General features: G+C 38.0%; 8 protein-coding genes and 1 non-coding gene across 9 annotated transcripts; 4 read left to right on the top strand and 5 right to left on the bottom strand.

Annotated features, from left to right (window-relative positions):
* Positions 1 to 1,927: 1,927 nt before the first annotated feature.
* B0P05DRAFT_557901 (tfdA family oxidoreductase) lies at positions 1,928 to 3,358 on the bottom strand. Its single transcript, XM_051580068.1, has 4 exons — positions 2,791 to 3,358; positions 2,508 to 2,745; positions 2,165 to 2,455; positions 1,928 to 2,120 (listed from the first exon to the last, which is right to left on the bottom strand). Exons 1-4 carry the CDS (start codon positions 3,272 to 3,274, stop codon positions 1,970 to 1,972), a joined length of 1,164 nt encoding a protein of 387 aa, XP_051431062.1. The 5' UTR covers positions 3,275 to 3,358; the 3' UTR covers positions 1,928 to 1,969.
* A 352-nt stretch (positions 3,359 to 3,710) lies between these two features.
* On the top strand, positions 3,711 to 5,529 carry B0P05DRAFT_574748 (amino acid/polyamine transporter I; the record flags this gene model as incomplete). Its single annotated transcript, XM_051581588.1, has 5 exons — positions 3,711 to 3,840; positions 3,888 to 4,047; positions 4,097 to 4,208; positions 4,261 to 5,245; positions 5,291 to 5,529. 5 exons carry the CDS (start codon positions 3,711 to 3,713, stop codon positions 5,527 to 5,529), a joined length of 1,626 nt encoding a protein of 541 aa, XP_051431061.1.
* A 2,480-nt stretch (positions 5,530 to 8,009) lies between these two features.
* Positions 8,010 to 9,053, top strand: B0P05DRAFT_557895 (peptidyl-tRNA hydrolase PTH2-domain-containing protein). Its single transcript, XM_051580067.1, has 7 exons — positions 8,010 to 8,243; positions 8,291 to 8,395; positions 8,450 to 8,503; positions 8,564 to 8,617; positions 8,666 to 8,733; positions 8,776 to 8,888; positions 8,948 to 9,053. The coding sequence occupies exons 1-7, from the start codon at positions 8,142 to 8,144 to the stop codon at positions 8,995 to 8,997; spliced, it is 546 nt and encodes a 181-aa protein (XP_051431060.1). The 5' UTR covers positions 8,010 to 8,141; the 3' UTR covers positions 8,998 to 9,053.
* Positions 9,054 to 13,623, top strand: B0P05DRAFT_557888 (uncharacterized protein). Its single transcript, XM_051580066.1, has 7 exons — positions 9,054 to 9,553; positions 9,605 to 9,704; positions 9,753 to 9,936; positions 9,980 to 10,180; positions 10,238 to 11,255; positions 11,307 to 11,370; positions 11,420 to 13,623. The coding sequence occupies exons 1-7, from the start codon at positions 9,082 to 9,084 to the stop codon at positions 13,524 to 13,526; spliced, it is 4,146 nt and encodes a 1,381-aa protein (XP_051431059.1). The 5' UTR covers positions 9,054 to 9,081; the 3' UTR covers positions 13,527 to 13,623.
* Positions 13,624 to 13,693: 70 nt separating this feature from the next.
* On the bottom strand, positions 13,694 to 14,798 carry B0P05DRAFT_477955 (uncharacterized protein; the record flags this gene model as incomplete). Its single annotated transcript, XM_051574992.1, has 3 exons — positions 13,694 to 14,117; positions 14,166 to 14,373; positions 14,420 to 14,798. Coding segments are annotated over 3 exons (1,011 nt in total), but the record flags the coding sequence as incomplete, so codon positions are not given.
* Positions 14,799 to 14,921: 123 nt separating this feature from the next.
* B0P05DRAFT_254219 (WD40-repeat-containing domain protein) lies at positions 14,922 to 17,539 on the bottom strand. Its single transcript, XM_051573346.1, has 5 exons — positions 16,995 to 17,539; positions 16,880 to 16,952; positions 15,278 to 16,834; positions 14,998 to 15,209; positions 14,922 to 14,953 (listed from the first exon to the last, which is right to left on the bottom strand). Exons 1-4 carry the CDS (start codon positions 17,169 to 17,171, stop codon positions 15,091 to 15,093), a joined length of 1,926 nt encoding a protein of 641 aa, XP_051431057.1. The 5' UTR covers positions 17,172 to 17,539; the 3' UTR covers positions 14,922 to 14,953; positions 14,998 to 15,090.
* Positions 16,813 to 17,911, top strand: B0P05DRAFT_557862 (uncharacterized protein). Its single transcript, XM_051580065.1, has 6 exons — positions 16,813 to 16,952; positions 16,995 to 17,197; positions 17,245 to 17,325; positions 17,367 to 17,560; positions 17,610 to 17,697; positions 17,747 to 17,911. The coding sequence occupies exons 2-6, from the start codon at positions 17,195 to 17,197 to the stop codon at positions 17,900 to 17,902; spliced, it is 522 nt and encodes a 173-aa protein (XP_051431056.1). The 5' UTR covers positions 16,813 to 16,952; positions 16,995 to 17,194; the 3' UTR covers positions 17,903 to 17,911.
* Positions 17,908 to 19,162, bottom strand: B0P05DRAFT_605852 (uncharacterized protein; the record flags this gene model as incomplete). The annotated part of the gene is made up of 7 exons (XM_051583352.1): positions 19,098 to 19,162; positions 18,967 to 19,045; positions 18,851 to 18,909; positions 18,434 to 18,807; positions 18,260 to 18,379; positions 17,983 to 18,216; positions 17,908 to 17,931 (listed from the first exon to the last, which is right to left on the bottom strand). The coding sequence occupies exons 1-7, from the start codon at positions 19,132 to 19,134 to the stop codon at positions 17,908 to 17,910; spliced, it is 927 nt and encodes a 308-aa protein (XP_051431055.1). The 5' UTR covers positions 19,135 to 19,162.
* An 88-nt stretch (positions 19,163 to 19,250) lies between these two features.
* Positions 19,251 to 19,322, bottom strand: B0P05DRAFT_t98. The gene has a single exon. It is a non-coding gene; the product is annotated as a tRNA-Asp (tRNA).
* Between the last annotated feature and the right edge of the window lie 1,159 nt (positions 19,323 to 20,481).

Below are 20,481 nucleotides of genomic sequence, written 5' to 3'. Positions count from 1 at the left end.
ATTTTTCAGCAATTAAGAGACAGAGAAAATAAGAGAAAATTATTGGATAAAATAAGAGAAAATTTTAGATCAATTAAGAGAAAACTGACCAATAAAATAAGAGAAAAACACAGGAAAAATTAAGAGAAAAAAAAAGGGGCAATTAGTAGAAAGCACTTTTCTCACTATTATTAACAAAAAATGGATATTGACTATGATATGAACGAGATCTCTCTACGCGACGAAGATATTGAAGCTGTACCCGAGATTATTGTCAGTGTAATGTCGATGATGAGAAAGAAGTGGGAGTATAACATCACTGCATCAGCCATGGAGTTAGATGAAAATGTGACGATGGAGCTGAAGGAAGGGCACGAGGGTGATGAGCCCAGTAATAGCTCGGACGAGGAGGAAAATGAAGCTGATGTGCAGAGTAGTGAGAGCGATTTGAAAGAAGAGAAGCCTCTCAGAGACCTGACTGAAAAAAAAGACGACGCTAGCAATGCTAGACGTGTATACACTCAGCAGGATATCAACAAGCTTATTGCTCTGTTAGTTGAACAGGTACCTATAAAGGATGCTGCTTTAAAGACAGGAATAAATGAAAAATCAGCCTACCGTTTCAAATCGCAGTGGCAGAAAACTGGGGAGGTACCTCAACAGAAGAAAAGAGGACGCAGAATGGGAACTGTCTCTGAGCTTACTGAGAAGCACTCGAAGTTTATTATCGACCTTGTTGATGAGCGTTCAACTACAACTGTAGCTGGAATACACGAGTTGTTGATCATAGAGTTTCCAAGTCTCTCTGCAAGCCCATCCGCAGTATACAGACATCTTAGGACCAGCTGTGCACTATCTATGAAGAAGTTGGAGAAGATTTCAGTTGCTAGAAATTCAGAAGAAACTTTGAAGAAGAGAAAGGAGACCATCCTTCAATGGCTAGCTGATAGAGAAATGGACTTTGAGAACAATTGCGTATTTTTGGATGAAGCAGGATTCAATCTTCACATGACACGCACTCGTGGCTGGTCTAAGAAGGGAGCACCTGCTAAGACAACTGTCCCTGCTTCAAAAGGCACTACAATAACCATCCTTGGTGCCATCTCAAGTGCCGGCATTATTGACATTTCTTTGAGAAAGCCAATAATGGTTTCGGGAGCCAAGAAGAGAAGAGTAGATGGTAAGGTTGTTACAACAACAGCCAAAGTTGGAACAAGGGCCGAGCATTATCTAAATTACTTGAGTAATGTGATGGATGTTCTTGACCGAAACAACATGAGGGGCTTTTACTTGGTAATGGACAATGCTCCCATACATAAGCCAGCTACAGTAAGAAATTTGATAGAAAGCAGAGGCTATAGGTGTGCATATCTTCCACCATACTCACCATTCCTAAACCCAATTGAGCTATTCTGGTCGAAGGTGAAGTATGGTGTCAAAAGAAAACCTTTCGAAACTGGTGAGACACTCACACCCAGAATCATGGATGCCTGCTCCAAGGTAACCAAGAAAGACTGCCAAGGCTGGATCCACCATTCCCTCGGATTCTTTGAAAAGTGCTTAGCCCTGGAGAAAAACTTATAATGAGATTAAAGCATAAATAAGCTTTCTACTAATTGCCCCTTTTTTTTCTCTTAATTTTTCCTGTGTTTTTCTCTTATTTTATTGGTCAGTTTTCTCTTAATTGATCTAAAATTTTCTCTTATTTTATCCAATAATTTTCTCTTATTTTCTCTGAGACTGTCTCTTAATTGCTGAAAAATACAATAAGATTAGTGACTCACTTTTAGTAATATGACTAAAGAAATCAATCCAATTTTTATGATACAAGGATATGATTACTTTAAATTCAAGTATAATTCAAATAAGAACAATACTTTACATAAAGCATCTTTTTTAGCTAAAATAGTACAGAACAAAAATTGCGTAATAGAAACAGAAAATCTTATTTACAAGAGCGAGAGAAACAAATTATTTATTCGAGAATATCTTATTTTTCTTTGTAAAAAATTTTGGAAGTTGCTTCAAGAGGGAATATCTCTTCTCTTTCTTCATGGTAAATTTTGTTCCACTTGTCTTCTAATTGAGGAGGTAATTTCCAAGCATTTTCAGGATGGAGCCAGTGACGAAGAAGGTGTCGTCTATACAACATAAGTAAATTGATCAAGCCACTGTTTACACTTACTGATTTTTCTCGCTATCTGTATAACCATCACGGGCATGAAAGATAGACAAGTTGTTAATGTATTGAATATCACCTTTTTGGAATTCAATGCCAAGGTTGAATTTCTCAGCAGTAAAGTGAAGTGCATCTAATGCTTCAGCTTGAGCTTCGGTAATAGGAGGAATATCTTCACTACGAGGATTCTTGCCAAAGCCAGTAAAGCTACGACGAGCGTACTGAATGATAAGTTTGCCATCTACGTAATACAAGAGAGGGCGCAATAAGTAGGGTCTATCGTCCTTGTGAAGATCACTAAATGTGTGTAATGTGTGAGAGTCTATTCATGCCCTGATTTGTTACTTACAGTTCAAATGGCCAGTCTTGAGATAAGGTGTGAATTAGATCAGGACGAGTCTTGGCAAGCTCATTATATACAGTCCAACTAGAAGCAATACGGGATCTGCCACCCTCTTCAGCTACACCAAGAGCATAAAGCGAGATAATATCACCGGAATCAGTATGATAAACTTGGTAATCATTTGTATAAGCAGCCGCTTTAATATCATCCAGCCCTTCTTCAGGCACAAGATCCTTGATATGAGCTATTAAAGTAAATTAGAAAACATCCATATCAGTTATCTAGTTACCAATGATATGTCGACCTTGAAGACCACGTTTACCAACCCAGGCAGAAACACCAGTATAGGCAATGATGTTCTGAGAACGAGTGTACTTGTCAGGATTAAGTCCACGAATGACAACAAAACCTCTACCATCCAATACATGTTCTTCAATAAGCTTTTTGATCTTTGGGCCAAAGATAGGCAAATCAAATGACTCCTTGGAAATTTCTGAGAATGGTTTCTCTGTTGCTTCAAAGGCATGGACAGCGTCATCAATTTCTTGTAATTCTTGTTCATTAAGCTGATAGATCCATTCCGACTCTTTGCCTTCATAGTCACTTCCTTTCCAGAGTTTAGGTCCTTCTAATTGAGCAGGAAAGCCTTCAGGTAGTTCTTTTTCAAGTTTTTCTTCAGCCAAACGTCTTTGGGTTCGTTGGTTATAGTTCTTGAGGTTAGGCAAGTAATTAAAATCAGGCTGAGAAGCGTTTTGAAGTTGAACGGTAGGCATTTTGATACAAAGTAAAAGATAGAATTAATAAAGAAAAAAAAAAGAAATGAAAAAAAAAGTAAAGCTCTGTTGTATTTATTGAACTAAATAATCAGTGATTTAAACTTTAAAACTGACGTGATTTGATCAGCAAAGAACGAAATAATTTTTATATGGTCATTTTGATTGCAAATCACACAATCTGTGACACCATGTATGACAAAGCTTTTTAAGTAGTCAAGGACTAATGCATCATTATGGCACGGACTGATATAAAAAAAAAAATGGACCACTGATAACACCTAAAGATACAGTCGAGAGAATAGTAAGTAAATGAAATCAATGGCGCAACTTTTGCTCTTGTTGATGTTTAGTTGTTTCTATCGTATAAAAAGACTCTTTGTGTCCTTGTCTCTTTTTTTTTATATATACATATATCTCGCTGTATTTTGATGTCATGTCTGAATTAGATACTACCTCAAGACTTAAAGCGCCTCCTCAACAACTTGAAAGTCTTTCGCCCCTTGCAGTAGGAGACCAAAAGTTAGATCGGCATCTAGGCTATTTTAGCGGAGTAATGATAAATGGTAAGTTTTCATTGTGCTTATTGTTTCTTAATGCATATCTTCCACAGTTGGACAAATCATTGGTACTGGCATCTTTTCTAATCCTGCTCTCATTTTGATCAATTGTGGTTCAGGTGGAATGATGCTCATACTTTGGGTTGTTGGCGCTATTTTTGCTACAACAGGCGTATGGAACTATCTTGAGCTTGGTACCATGCTGCCTAAAAGGTATCTTATTGGTAGGCATTGAGCTATTTCAACTTATCATTTTCTTTAGTGGCGGAGAACAAGAATACCTTAGCTATCAATACCCTCGGCCTAAAGAACTTATTTCATTCATATTTCTTATTATGATTGGTATCATTTCTCGTGGAGCTGGTCTTGCACAGGTATGAAGCAAAGCTATAAACTTTATACAATACTTATGATGGCTTACGGTAGGGCGCGACAGTCTTTGGTAGCAATATAATCTACGCTATTGGTGGACCAAACTACACCAACGATTGGGGAGCTCGTGGGTTTGCTGTCTTTTGTCTCACATTTTGGTTTGTACTGAATGTTTTCTCAGCAAAGGTTGCCATAAGAGCAAGTAATGTATTCACAATCATCAAGATTGGCTTATTGGTTCTCTTGATTTGCGTTGGTTTTGCTGGACTTGCTGGTCGACTTCCAAACCAACCTGATCTTGCTGAAAACTTCTCTTTTCATGGTACTCTTGACAATGCAGGATCTTATGCCAGTGCTATTTATTACGTTATTTACGCCTATGGAGGATGGTATAATCTCAATTACGTTTTGGATGAACTCAAAGATCCAATCAAGAACCTACCTCGCTGTGCTATTAGTGCTCTTGGTCTTACAACGGCGCTTTACTTGCTTGCCAATGTGGCCTATCTTGCCGTTCTACCTGTAGCTGTGATCAAGGCTTCCAAACTGACTGTGGCTGCCAATCTATTTCATATAGCATTAGGTGGTATATTTGGATCTCGTGTCTTACCTGTACTTGTCGGCTCTTCATCATTTGGTTTTGTAGGCGTCATTTTCTATTCCGGGTCTCGTGTGGTATTAGAAGCTGCTCGCAAAGGCTATTTACCCTACGATCGCTTCTTTAGTAAAGTTCATCCCCGACTTCAGACGCCTGTGAGTTCATTGGCTTTGCTTTATGCGATTGCTTTGATATTTCTACTGGCTCCTCCACCAGGCTCTGTGTTTCAGTTTATTGTTGCTTTTGCTGGTTATGGTAGTTACTTTTTCTCTGCTCTTAGTGTCATTGGGTTATTGATCCTTCGTCGTACTCAACCAGACATTAAGCGCCCTATCAAGGTGCCCGTCTTTGTCTCCATAATTTTCATCATTATTTGCTTTTACACCTTGGTCTTTGTCTTTGTGCCACCTACTACAAAACCCTCTGGTTATCCTTATTGGCGTAAGTATGCAAATAGAATATTCATTTTTATTCATGTTTCTTTAGTCCCATATATTGTTACTATTATCATTGCTTTTTGCTCTATTGGGCTATGGCACTACAAGATCAATATCACAAAAGCACTTGAGAATTCGTACAATGCTGAGATACGTTTAGACGGCCAAGGTGAACTTTACCAGGATGTCTATAAAGACTATGCTAGTACAGCTAATAGCAACCCTGATTCCTCTAGTATATATAGTACGAAAAAAGTTGATTATGTCTCTGATACTGTTTTCAAATAAACCATGATATAAAGGCTTACTCCGGTCAAAAATCGGAAACCTATTTGGTGTCGCGTTACGCAAAAACCCCTTTTTCCAATCTATAGCAGCGATAAGTAAGACATCATCATTATTCTGTTCAATAGGTTTGTTTTGACATTAGAAAATATGCCTTTGTTGCCTTCATATTGCATGGTAAACATTAATAGAAGTTTACCTAAGAGATAGTTCTAAGCTGCTATTTCACATACATAAAAATAAATGATAGTGTAACTTGGATCAAATCACCAAAGTATCTACTTATACACTTGTTTTTATACCTCAAGAAAGTTCAGGCAATTATCCTTATTGGTGTAAGTATCAACACATAAATACAAACATGTATTGATTTTAAATAGTGCCTTATATTGTTTCTATTGCTCTCTGTCACTGTTCTGCGGGTCTTTGGCATTACAAGGTCAATGTCAAGCATGCACTCGAAACATCCTATAATGCAGAAATTCAAGCAGATGGTCAAAAAGAGTTTTTACACGGCATCTACTCAATAGAAAGAATGTCTATCGAACACGAAAAAGCCTAGTAAACTATGTACATGTTTTAATTACAAAATAGTGAGTCGAGTATTCTGAGTCGCTTCAAAAGGTTTTGATGAAGAAGAAAATCGAGATTCTTCACGTACAAGTTCTTCCATGTCATGTTCTTCCCATTGCTTTTGAACCAGTTCTAATTGATGGTCCATTTTGTTTGTCTCCCAAATGGTCAATTCCAATTCAAATCTGCTTTTACGTAAAGCTGTCAAAATCTTGTTTTCTTCATCCAACAGTTTCTTTAGATCAACATGATATCTATCCATCTTTTGAATTTTGTTAGTAAGCTATGGTGCTATTGTATCCTTACTTCTTTCTCTTGATCAGGTGCCCATGAAATGCGTTGTCGAATGGGTGGCATAGTTGCAGTTGAAGAAGAAGAAGGGTGATAATTGTTGTAGTAAGAAGAACTATAATGATAATTATTACTTGTGTGATGATGTGAAGGTGGTCCTCCTCCATGCCTCAAAGGTGCACTACTAGAGCCACCGGAAGGTGTGTATGGGTAAGATGAAGTAGAAGGTGGTGGTGGTGGTAGTGCATTGATAGTAGATGGTGTATTATTGGCTGTAGTGCCTGTGGTTGTAGAAAGAGTACTAGCCACAGGCACCACAGTAGTACTCGTCGTCGTATTGGTAGCAGGAATAGTAGTAGTAGTAGTAGTAGTAGTAGCTACAGCAGTAGTAGTAGCAGTAGTTGCAGCAGTAGTTGCAGCAGTAGTTGCAGCAGTAGTTGCAGCAGTAGTTGTAGCAGTAGTTGCAGCAGCAGTAGTTGCGGTCGTAATGGTAGCAGTAGTAGTCATGGCATGAATTGGACTAGAACTGGTAGAAGTATGTGTTGTATTAGAGATCGATGCAGTTGAATTAGGTGCATTTGTATTTGCAGGCTTATTAGGTACAATGGCTATGCTTTGTTCTGTCTGAGCAGATGGGGCAGTACTAGATGAAGGTGTAGACACCATAGGTTCAGCAGGTGTTTGTAGATTACTGAATGAAGAAGAGGCAGCAGCTGATGCTTCTCGAGCAAAGGCATATCGAGGTGAATTTGGTGCTGTAGAATTAGGCGTTGATTGAATGGATCGTTGTGCAGAAGAAGAGACAGAAAGAGGAGGGTGGGGATGGTGTAGTGATGATGGTCCCATAGATGGCTCTTGACTATTACTACGATACCCACCACCACTACTACTACTATGTGGGCCATAACCATGAGGAGGATAATAATGCCTTCGAGAAGAATAAGGTGCGTAAGGATCACTACCACCTCCACCACGATAAGAAGAGGAAGAATATTGAGAATAATAGGGTCTATGATCATAAGAGTCTCTTCTACTTGAACTGCCACTTCTTCCACCGTTGCCAGGCGAAGGAGATCGTCTTGAACCATAAGATGCATAGGAAGAACCCCACGAAAATATCCATAAGAAGGTCGTCGAGGAGAACGCGAGGAAGAGCGTGAAGGTGAAGGTCCTCTTGAACCATAGTGTCCAGAGTAAGGTCGATTATCTGAATAGCCAAAGCGATCGCCTCTTGCTCCAGATCCTCCATTATGTCCAGGTGAGCGAGATGATGAATAATGAGGATTGGGTGAATAGTTGCGTCCGTTGTCTCTATAATCTCTTTCATTACGGTAGTTTTCTCCAGGCCTATAAGTGTCTGAGCGAGGACGGTCATAATAGCCTCGGTATCTATCGTCGTATCCACGAGAATATCTATCCATTTTGATGAAAAGAGAAAGCGAGAAAAAAAAAGCTGCGTGTGTGCCAAGTAACAAATTTGATATCGGTAGTTTAATTCTTCATTAGTCATTGACCAGACCAAAAAAGAAGTCAATTGTATCAATAGTATATTGTGCCTAAATATCAAGAAACATGTTCAACAAACAAAGTATGTTTATTGTTATCCTAGTCCACTCTATACTTCATTACGAAAACAAAAAAAAATAGGTTATCTCTGGATTGTACTTTTTGGCTTATTGTGACCGTGTTCTTATTTCAAAGACTTTTTTGAAAGACACTTTATTTTTTCTTCTGCTTTGTAAGGTAAAAAAATGGGCTCAGAGATCTCGGAAAAAGGTATGCTTGTTAGCACTGCTATTGCCCTCTGCGCTTTTGTTACTGGCTACTTTCTTGGTCATCGTACTCTTCAAAAAGTGGGTTCAATAATAACCATAAAAGACATGTTTCTTATTCTGAATAGACCAGTGTTCCTAAAGAAAAGCAAACAATGGAAGATAGTGACGATGAATTAGATGCTCTTCCTGATACACAAATTGATGCCGATAAATACGATAATTTCAAAATGGTATATATATATAGCATTGTTTACATGGTTGATTTGACTGAAATGTCATGACAGACCCTGATTGTTCGCTCTGATCTTGGTATGACCAAGGGCAAAATTGCTGCACAGGTAAGATTTTTTCTTTTTTTCTTTTTTTTGTAAAATCAATAGCCCATTTACAATTTTTAGTGTGGACATGCTACTTTAGCTTGTTACAAAGCTGCAAAGAAATCTAATCCCAAGGTAAGTTTCAAGCGATATATCATTATTCATTTGGTGAATGGGTATTAGTTATTGAAAGCCTGGGAATATTCAGGACAAGCCAAAGTTGCATTAAAATGTGACAGTGAAGATAAACTGTAAGGACAATGATTTGATCAGGACGTATTCACTTTATGTAGTTATGAATTCCAAGCTATTGCTCTCAGTCTAGGTTTGCCCGCTCAAGTCATTCAAGATGCAGGTCGCACACAAACTGCGCCTGGCACTCGCACCGTGCTTGGTGTTGGACCAGGTAAGAGCTGACAAAGAATTTGAAGGTGGGAATAATTTTTTTTTCTTTTGCTCATGTAGGACCTGCTGAATTGATTGATCAAGTAACTGGAAAATTGAAACTTCTTTGAATAGGGCTGTGTCACTTATAAATACCTTTTGTCACATCCTTTTTTTTTTACTCTTTTTTCTTTTTTTTTAAATAAAAAAAGCAAATGGAAGCCTATGTTACCCTTGTTGCTACTGACTCATATGCTGCGGGTGCTCTTGTATTAGCGCATCGATTAAGAGACTTAGGCTCAACAAAAGACATTGTTTGTATGGTCACACCTTCTATTTCGTCCCAAGTACGAGAATTATTGTCAAAAGTGTGTCAGCTTGTTCCAGTCGATACTTTACGCTCAAAAGACGAAGCTAATCTTGAGTTATTGGGCCGCCCTGAACTCGATATCACATTTACTAAACTACACCTTTGGTGCTTAACACAATACTCGAAAATCGTGTTTTTGGATGCAGATACATTTCCTCTCAAAAATATAGATGACTTATTTGACCGACCTGCATTTTCAGCTGCACCCGATGCTGGTTGGCCAGATTGTTTCAACTCGGGCATGTTTGTAACTGAGCCATCCGAATCAACGTTCCAGGATCTTTTGAAACTAGCTTCCGAAAAAGGGTCTTTTGATGGTAAAGGGTGATCTGTGCTTCCTCCCATCCTCAATCTATCTTTTTTTTTAGGCGGCGATCAAGGGCTATTGAATACTTATTTCCAATGGCCATCTTCTCCTCAACATCGACTACCATTCACTTATAACACAACACCGACATCTCAATACGGGTAAGTCTATCTACATCATAAAAGACAGTTTGTTCAACACGATATTAGTTATGCGCCTGCTCATAATCAATTTACACAAAATATCCATCTTCTTCATTTCATTGGGCAGAACAAGCCTTGGAAATATCAAAGATTCTCAGATGGTAAAGTGTTACCTTTAGGAAATGCTTGGGAAGGGCTTCAGAGTCAAGTTCAGTTATGGTGGGATACGTGGGATAAGTATTATGGACGCGTAAGTGGGGATAGGCATGATCTATTTCTCTGATTTTATTTAGACCATTCCTTTCCATTTACTTTCGGGTATGTCTGAAGGTTTTGATGCTAAATTCAAGACGATGCCCATCACACCTTTCGAAAAGACAACAAGAAATGCTTGGGAAGATCAGTCTGTCAATCTCGAAGATGAACGTAGACATATTCAACCTATGCCGCCTATTTCCAGCATTACTATCAGTCAACCCAAATGGATTCAGCAGGTAAACAGAAGTAGAGTTTCTAGTGCATCCTTGTACTAAATCTTGTCCAACTTATAGAATGAAGTCGAAAAGCTATATCAAGAACCTCGTATGTCTATTCCTATAAAGCAACACCAAGAGCACCCAAAGCATGAAGAATCCAAGTATAGCATGATTGAATGGAATCCCGCATTTCAAGAGCCTCCCAACACGGGTAGTCTTGGGGCAGATATTCCCGATTTATCCATGTTTAGAAATGTGTGGGACCAACCTTTGCGGGAACAACAGCGTGTTTGGGTTGCACCTGTCCATCATCCAGAACCTGACATTTTGACTAAACCTGAGTATTCTCAATACAATACAACAGATTATGAACCTGTTTCTTTATGGCAAGACAAGCAAGATTCGAGTCAATCAAAGCATGTGAATGCACCTACTTTTCCTTGGGACACAAATCCTTCTCACTTTCCTACACCTACCCGTGTATGGCAAGATGAAGAGAACGCAAGGATACAACATCATTTGGTGGAACACTATCTTGAAGAGCAACATAATGACCAACAACACCATGAAAACAGTCTCTGTCATCCTTCTGAAGATTATTGTTATCAAGAACCTCAACATACGGAGCAACACCATTATCATGAAGAACCTTACTATTATCATGAAGAGCATCAGCACAATGAGTCTCAAGGCCACAATGGACATCATCATTACCATGAAGAGCATCAGCACAATGAGCCTCAAGGCCACAATGGACATCATCATTACCATGAAGAGCATCAACACAATGAGTCTCAAGGCCACAATGGACATCATCATTACCATGAAGAGCATCAACACAATGAATCTCAGTATCATTATGAAGAAACTTACCAAAATGAAAGCTTTAATCACCAAAAAAATTCTGAGCGTGAAGCGAACCTTAAGCAAGAAGTGCATTTTGATCAGTCTCAAGTTGAATACCCTCAAGCTCATAAAGATTACAATGACGAAGCTCCTCAGAAAGATATCAATCAGGACAACCAGATTAGTCGGGATCAGCATGTTGAACAAAAGTCTCAATCTGAACCTTATCATGAGCACAGTCAATCTGGTAAGAATCGGGATTCTTGCCATATCACTTTTGACCATTTAATTTGTTTAGAATTAAGCACTACTGATAAGTCTTTTGAAGAAGAACAAATAGATGAATATGTAGCGGCAGAAGGGTAAGAATGTAAATGACATGTATTTTTATTCTAAACGCGTTGAGCACAGGCAGTTAGAAGAACAAGTACAACCTCTGTTTGCTATGGACGAACACATGCATTCCTCCGTACAGGACAAGATGGAAAAGTTTATTGCTTCCTTGATTGAAAATGAAGATGATGATGATATTAGTGACCGTGATTTAATCCCTATTCGCCTCAAGTCGTCTAGTCGTCTTCAACAAGACATATATTCTCCTTCACCTCAAGGAAGTCGTGCTAGTAGCCGAGCAAATAGTCGTAGTGCAAGTCGAAGAGCAAGTATCTCGAGGAGTCGACGTAGTTCAGTCTCTAGTCAAGCATCACTTGATAAGAAACTAGCATTATCTTTACCAACCTCCACAGTTGTCTATATTGATAAGCCAGTTGATTATCATAGACTTGAACAATCGCACAAGTTATTTGCTGCAGGTCCTTCAGCGAGCTACAATATGGCAAAGACACCTTACACTTCTGCTGCTGTGACGCCAGCCACTGTGTCTACGCCAGAAGAATTTCCTGGGTATGAGTATTTTGGCCAAGAACAAGGCAACTTGCTTCAAGAAGGGTATATAGACGAGCCTGATATCTTTGACAACAGTCAATACTCGCTCCATCAATCATTGGTCAATGAATTACATAAGAGTGAAATATGGGATCCTCTTGAAGCACTTTATAAACTCAAACAACAAAGTGAAAATATGGTCTTAACACAATCTTTGCATGAAGCACTAGCAAAAACAGCCAAAAAACAACAAGATGAAAGCTTGAATATATCAAAGAAAAAGAACAAGACCTTTGGGTTCAAATCCTCATGGGATGATGAAGAATATGAACTACCAAGTGCTTTGGCTTCTGGCCAATCCTCTCCTCGTACACCAATTTTTCGCAGTATGGCCACATCTGAACTATCAAAAGAAATTGAGCTTGAAAAAGAAAGATACAAACAACAACGTGCTTCCTTAATGATGGTAAAACCTCAAACGGCTATTGCTTCTACATTGGAAGCTGAACTGGACTTATCTCAGGGTACTATCTTCAAAAAACGACATCTTGATCATCAACCGTCGTTCGCTCCAGCAGAAATCAACACAATTATCAAGCCTCGTAATCTTTCGAGTCAATCTGTTGCTGGACCAGAGGATGAAACACCAACTGGAGATCAATTTGAATTTTATTTTGACGAACGAGTTATTGAGGAATCTAAGAAGCGATTAAAGACATTACTGGAAAACAGAGAAGAAGCAATACCAACATTAAACGATGATATGATTCTGCCAACCGTATGTACCAAAAAGCAAGAATTATTTCAGCCTGAATTGGGTTTCTTGAATTATGAACATCGACCATTTGAGTTTGATATCAAGTCGTACAAATCCAGCTTTGCAATTGACAAAGCTTACAAGGCTTTCAAATTCCAACCAGACCTAGTCACTGAAGAATGTGAGCCAGATGAAGTTTTGTCTTTGCGCTATACTACTGCTGTTTCAAAAAATCCTATGGCCAAAGAAGAGCGGTCAGAAGAAAAAGCACCTGAAAAAGAAGCAATAGTCAAAGAGATAGAGCAGGAATCATTGGTAAATGCATCTAATTCTAACACTATTGACAAGGAAGAGGTGAATGTTGTTACTGCTAAGCAAACGGTCGCTACTGACCATATCATTGTTGTTGAGCAAGATAATGTACAATTAAGCCCAGAGAAAAAGATGAACAATTCTGCTCATGCAACTATGATCGATGAGGCAATAAATATCTTGAATGAGGATAAACAGGAGCAAGCTGAGACTATTTCACACGAAGAAAAATGGGTTGGGAATAAGGCCTATGGTCTGTCTGGCTTTCAAGAGACTACAGGCGGTCAATGTGATATCCTTGCTGAAAGAGGGTCTACTGATAGTGTACTACAGCAACAAAAATCTATTGTCACTAACTACTTTGGTTCAGAAGTATTTTACGCGCACTCTACCAATACAAAAACTATGACTACAAGTCCTATTATCAATCGTTCAGAAATCACGGCAAATAAATCAGGTTTAGATCATGATCCATTTATGTCAACTATGAAACAATCGCCGTTATACACAAGCACCACCACTACCAGTAGCTCAACCACAGCTGTGCCAGATAAAAAAGACTAATTCTATTCTTTCTCTCTCTTTTACCCTTAATTTATCTGAACAATAGTTCCATTCAAGTAAATACTATCCGTCAATAAAGAAAAGGCAATATCCTTCATCTACATACATACATACATACATATATATATATGCTCTGGGATTTTATTGAGAAGGAAGGTCATTTCGTTTTAGAACTCCCACCATTTCTTTCGTGCCTGCCTTTCGTTGTATTCTTTAACAGCCTTCAGAAAATCACCCGAGGCATTGTTGAGTTCCTCAAATTTTTGCTCCATTTGATTCAATTTCTCTCCACGCTCATTCATTTTATCTCCCAATTGAGAAAACACGCCACCTGGCTTACTGGATGTTGCTTCTTGTTGCACCTTTGCCTTATAAGCCTCAATTTTTTGTTGACGAATAGTATCTGGATTCTCCATTGGCACACGACCCATAATAGTATCCAACTCAACTATTGTCAATGGTTCTTTCTGAAATGCGCCTGCAACAGTATCTAACCATGATTTTTTGGGTTTTTGATGTTGCTGTTCTAAAGATAAATGAGTTGGAGGAGCAATAGTAGAATCAAATAAAATCACAGATTGGCCCAAAGGGCTAGATATCAATACAATTAGCCGTACACACAAACACATAATGACTTACAAATCTGGCTTATGGACAAAAGAATACTGCTCTAATTCATATTGACCTGTCCAAAATACAATTCGTCCATCGCTACATAAAGTTGCTTCCGATAACCGACTTAACAAGCATGTGTTGGGCAAGCTGATATTCATCATTGGCTCCAATGTAGGCAGTGAATAAAACACCAGTTTACCACTATCCAGCAAGACCACCAAACATACACTGTCTATCCAAATATATATGAATAAAAACTCCAGCGCATATATACTTACTATTTGACTGAATTATTTGACTTTTGACTTGCTTGGTATCTTTAGGAAATTCTCGTGAAAACAGTTTGACATTATATCCAGCCAATACTACATCCGCACTCGTCTCAAATACACAGACCATAAAATGAGGATATTCTTGCTGACGATATTCGCTTTTACCAATGGCCAACATTCGCTTTGATGGTACATTGCTACTGCTTTTGCTTACCATACTAGTATTTTTGCTTGTGGCTTCTGTTGTTTCTTCAGATATTTCCGTTGTTGCACTTGAAGCAGTAGCCATGGAATGTTGGCTAGTCTCTTTTGTCAAAACAGGCTCCTGTACAGGATATTCAGTAGGCTCGAGTTGCAAATGGCCTCTGATATCCACAATGTGAATATCGCGCAGTGGAGTAGTATTCAATATCAAATACTCATTGAGTTTATCAACAGCAGCTAAGAGTGTATCACCCTTTTGGATCAATTCAAACAAATCAAATTGATATACATGACCATTGCTAAGACCCACAAAGAGTTGAATAGTGATATCTGTCACTAATACGACCGATGAGCCAATGCACAAATGAAAGCATGATTACCTTTAGTAAGCGAATAGGTATAGAAATAATGCAAAGATATGATGGAGGCAGGCTTCTTTTCAACTAAGTTAGAGTGATCAGCCTCTGGCTTAGTCATCTGAAGTGTGATATGATTCTGATGGTCAGATTGGGCAATATTGTATGAAAACAAGATGGACTGTGATTGAATATCCACAAGGTACACTTTTCCATCTTCTGTAGCAACAGCAAGACTAAGAAAAAAAAAACAATGTCAGCCTAAAGATATGCCTCAAGAACACTTACATGGATGTAGTAATACTCATGATATTCGTAACAGCAGCCTTACCTAATGTGACCATCATATTAGCAGAATAACCCATAGTATTTGAAGAATTATCATTTATGAGGCTAGTGAATTTAGACTTCATCTCTGTATCTTGTTCATTGGGTTCCTCTGTATTTTCTTGCACAGGAGGACTTGTTTCTTCCACTTCCATATCTTGTAGTAAATCAGAAATCTCTTGAAGTGTATCGTCACAACTATCAATGAACGCCTTGCTCTTAGGCACAGTGGTTTCTTGACAACATTCATACAGTATAATGGATCCATCACTGTAGCCAACTGCAAGTATACCAGTCTCTTTATTTAAATCCAAGCAACACAATAAGGCAGGTGTATAATCAGAGCATCGGATTGTACGAGAATAGAGTGGTCGAAGAGCAGTAAAGGACGCATCCCAGAACTTGAGTATTTCGCCCTCATGAACAGTGACAAGAATATCATTAGAGTTAATCTGATAGACATGATCGGGCCCAGCAATACCACCTGTGATGGGCATATGGCGTACACGATAATCTTCTTGTGTGATTGTGGTCAGTTTTTTGTAGACTTGATCAGGTAATTGAGAAATATAGCATACACTCAACACAAAAGGAGAAAGAAAGTTAAGCGCGGGGGGTAACTGAAGTGAGGGAAATCCATGCTCCAAACTAAACACTTGTAAAGAGTGGTCATTATCTACAATAGCAATACCTAGAGGATCCGCCATGCCAGAATAAAAGATGTCTTTATTGAGCATCATAAAATGAGACACACCTGTAGGCAAAATGGTCTGTTTTCTAGGTTCTCTTTGCTCTCCTTCTAAATCATATTCAAGAATATTCAAACCTCGGATGTCTGTAGGGTTCAGTCCACCAGCCACAACAAGGTAAGAACGTTGTGCTGTGCTGTTTGTATACCACGCCATTTGATAGATAGGCTCTGGGTCTTCACTTGATTGAACTGAGTTTTCAGATAGTCTACGAGACGCAATCGGTTTTTGTTCGTGCTTGGTATCCCACAAATGAATAAAGCCATCATCATAACCAGCCATAAAACGAGCTGCGTGTGGACTCCATACTAAACATGTCAGACTTGTGGACTGAGGCAAACTGAATGAACGTCGGATGGTCTGTTCACGTATGTTCCAAATAAACATCTTGTTTTCATAGCCAATCAAGAGTGTATTCAATTCAGTAGGGTGTAACTGAAGATCCAGTACTAATTTGCCATTCTGTGCTAGATCAGGTATTTGATAAGGAGAGAGTGTGCCTTGCATCATGTCAAATACATCAATAAACCCATTCGCATACCCTATAAACAGCCAGTCTGTGCCTGGATAATATGCTTGACATGTAATAATATCAGGTGCTTTAAAGGCATGTCGGATAGACTGTGTCCTTAAGTCCACAGTGATAATCGTATTAGCCTTGTCAATTACACTCAAGATAGGATAGCCTGTCTTGAATTGCATATATTTGATGCCTTCTGATTTGGGTACATGGATCAGGGCTGATATGCCTTTACCAAACACTTTGATCTTACTCTGACCACCAGCTAAAAAACAGTCAAAATGATATTATGGTTCGTATCATGTATTACCCACTGCTAATAAGCCTGCTACACAATCAAATGCAACTACCTGAACAGTTGAAGGTAAACCATAGTTGGATATCTATTGCGTTTAGCCATCTAAACAGTTGTAGTGAAGTGTTACTTTTTCAAAATAAATATCGTTCAGGTCAATATCCCGCGAAAGAGGCTGCTCTAGTCTTTTGTCTTTGGAAAGGAATGTCTTTGAGACAACATTCTCTTTGGCCTTGTTAGCTAAGCCAGATATTTTATCAAACAAAGACATAAAGAAAAGAAGTAAACTTGCCGTGAAAGTCCGCATTTATTTCTTTTTCCTTCTCCAGAATGGTATAAATATAAAACACTAGAGACATATAAAGCTAATCAAACGCTAGGCAAACGCATCATCGAAAAAGGTTGCAACTAAAAATAAACAGACGCTCGTCAATCTTCAAAAAGGTATTATGGCTATCAATGTAAGTAATTATCATACTGTTTAATCACTCATGCCTTGTAGGCTGTGTATGTCTTGTGGCGTATTATCTATCACTGGAGCACGTTTACTTTTGGACAATGTTTGCTTTACGTTACAACAGCTGGAATAAGTATGTTGCTGTATCGTGTTCTTCTTTCCTCAGGTACTCCTGAATACAGTGCTGATGGTACTTTAATCAGAAGTGGTGATGACCTTGCTGCAGAGGGTTTAACAGCGTAAGTAGTCAAATCATTATACATACCACATTCTCAAGATATGAGATAGATACATGTTTGATATCATATATATTACCTGGTTTGTTCATTTGACCACTGCCTTCATTTCAAACAAGTTTTGGTATACATATATAGTCGTAAGTCACAGTTAGACATCGTTTTTTTTTTTTTTAACATTTGAATTAGATTCCTGGTTATGCTGCATATAAGTTAGTGCCTATCGCTATGGGTTATCTAAGCCAAAAAAAGCCATCCGAACAAGAGTCAAACACGGGTAAATCAAAACGTCAAATGAAATTAGAAAAAAGAGCCAGTAAAGGCCAACATGTGAAATATTGTTAACAAGTTTATTGCATAGTCAGTTGACTTTTCTAATCAAATAAGTAAATAAATGATATATAATACTGATAAATACAACTTACCAGCTGTCTAATCTGTTCTCTGGTATTAGCAGGAAGTAAACTGATCTGTTCGTCTGTTAATTGCAAAACTTGCATCAATACTGCTTTTTGATGTTCTGGATCATCTTCTGGATTAGTGGGCACAATTGGCATAGGTTGGGACATAGGTGGTGTATTCACTTGCTGACGTATAGGCTGAGGTTGTGCCATGGGCATTACGGGTACAGCAGGTGTCATTGCTGAAGTCATAATACGCTACCATCCATTATCAGATTGTATTTATATGCAAGTTACTTACAGTGATGATGTTAGGATCTACAATATTCATCATAATCATAGCCTGGAATAAAGCATAAGCGACTTGAGGATTTGAAGTCAAAAATTCTTTCGTAAAATCAGGTCTTTCGAAGGACATTTGCTACATAAAGGTATGAATATCCCATTGGAATGAATGCACATAAACAATCTTTACCTTCATTTGACTCATTAACGTAAATAAGTCTTGGGAATTCATAGAAGCAAGCACTTTCGATATCTCATCCACTGAAGACAGATTAGCAGAAGAGACATTCACTGGTACTTGCGAAGGAGTTAGGGAGCTTTGTAGCGAGTTTTGAGGTGGTGTTATGGCTGGAAGTGGTTGTGATACTATAGTCGCTTGAGGTAGTAGTGGAGGTTGTTGCTGTTGTAGTTGCTGCTGCTGAGAGTGATGATTTCCCCTACTTTGATTGTAACCACTAGGTCTACCTTGATTGTCATCCATAGCAGCATAATCAACACGTAACTGGCGTCCTCCAATTTCATAATCATTCAAGTTTCTAACTGCACTCGCTGCTGTTTCCGCATCTATATACAGGTTAACGCGAATCATATCCAACAAGCCACTTACCTAGGAATTCACAAAAACCATAACCTTTAGGTCTACCAGTGTCTCGATCAAAAAGGAGACTGTGCGAAAATAAAAAAAAACTGAGTACTACACAAGTATAAGGTCGTTCAAGTTACCGAAAAGAAGCAACAGGACCAACTTCTTTGAACACTTCAATCAATTGTTCTTCTGAAAGCTCAAAAGGAATGTTGCCAACTAGAATAAGAATTATTAAATAAGTCTAAGATAAGTAAAAAGCATCACTTGCCAAACACAACGCGAGAACCCCGAGAAGCTTGATTCATAGTAATCAGTAAGAAATAAGAAAAGAGGAAAAAATAAAAAATAAAAAATAAAAAATAAAAAATAAAGGCCTCAAAATTTAAGAATGATCATTTCTATGAAATGGAAAAAATAAGAACTCTCCGGCGGGGAATTGAACCCCGGTCTCCCGCGTGACAGGCGGGGATACTCACCACTATACTACCAAAGAGGCTGTACTGTTGACAAGTTTGAGATTGATGATCAAAATTTGTGATTTTCGCAGTGCTTTTGTTACGTCATCATTACTTGGAACTGATTTGATTTGCTGAAGAGCAAAAGGTGCTGATGTCAAGATTCTCTTGGACACATGAAGCAAGAACGGAAAAATCTCGATACATGCCAAAAAAGGGAAATGAAGTACAAATGCATTGAAAATGGAAATCAACTCTTTATCTATCTTGAACAGACTTATCAACACACTTCACTATCTGCTGTTTTATTTTGTTATCTATCTTCTTTTACTTATGTTTGTGAAAATCGTTTATCAAGTTGCAGCATATGATCAAAATGAGTCAAGAAATTTTCTATCTAAATTGATAAAGAAAAGTATAAATATGACAAACATTGTAAGAAATAAAAAGATTATTATTATCATCATTATTATTATCATTATTATTATCATCATTATTATTATCATAAAAAAAAAGGGATTTTATTTCTATTTTTTGGAACATTTGATTATTTCAGTCTAATCAAATACCCACAAGAACATTTTGGTTGAAGAATTCTTTACTGTCTAGATATACTCAAGAATTGGAAGATCTTTTGGTTGAAAAGATAAATTGCTTGGAGTACTATTAGAAGAAGGAATTGAAGATCAAGAAATATTATTAATTGAAATACAAGAAAGAAGAACTTTTGGCTAACGGCTTAATCTTGATAACTTGTAAATTTGGAAATACTTGGTAGTTATCTGGAAGATGTGTAGAAGTCAAGCATTAGTTAACATTAGTGTATTTTAGTTATATTTTATTTATTGTACCTTTGAAGCCATACTTGTTGTAAGAATCATACTTTGTTATTATTTGTTGGATTTGTAAGTGCACTTGAAATGTATGTTATTTTCTGGTCACTTATGAAGTGCAATTAGGCTCCTTCATCCTTTATCCTTTATCCTTTATCCTTTATCCTTTGTCCTTGTTGTATCTCAAGAAGATTGCACAGATTAACAAAAAAAATATCGCAACACAATAAAATACAACTGCTTCACTTTGATTGAAAACTCACCATCATACCTTGACATTTTTGGTGCGGCTAAGGTGGAAAACAAAGAAAACACATCTTGGTATCCTGGCAATATTTTTACTTACACTCAATCAATCACTGAA

Source organism: Gilbertella persicaria, assembly GCF_025201335.1.
Source record: "Gilbertella persicaria strain CBS 190.32 chromosome Unknown B0P05scaffold_49, whole genome shotgun sequence".
Classification (NCBI taxonomy): Eukaryota; Fungi; Mucoromycota; class Mucoromycetes; order Mucorales; family Choanephoraceae; genus Gilbertella; species Gilbertella persicaria.
The sequence above is the reverse complement of the archived record's forward strand: the minus strand, read 5'-3'. Positions and strand labels throughout refer to the sequence as shown.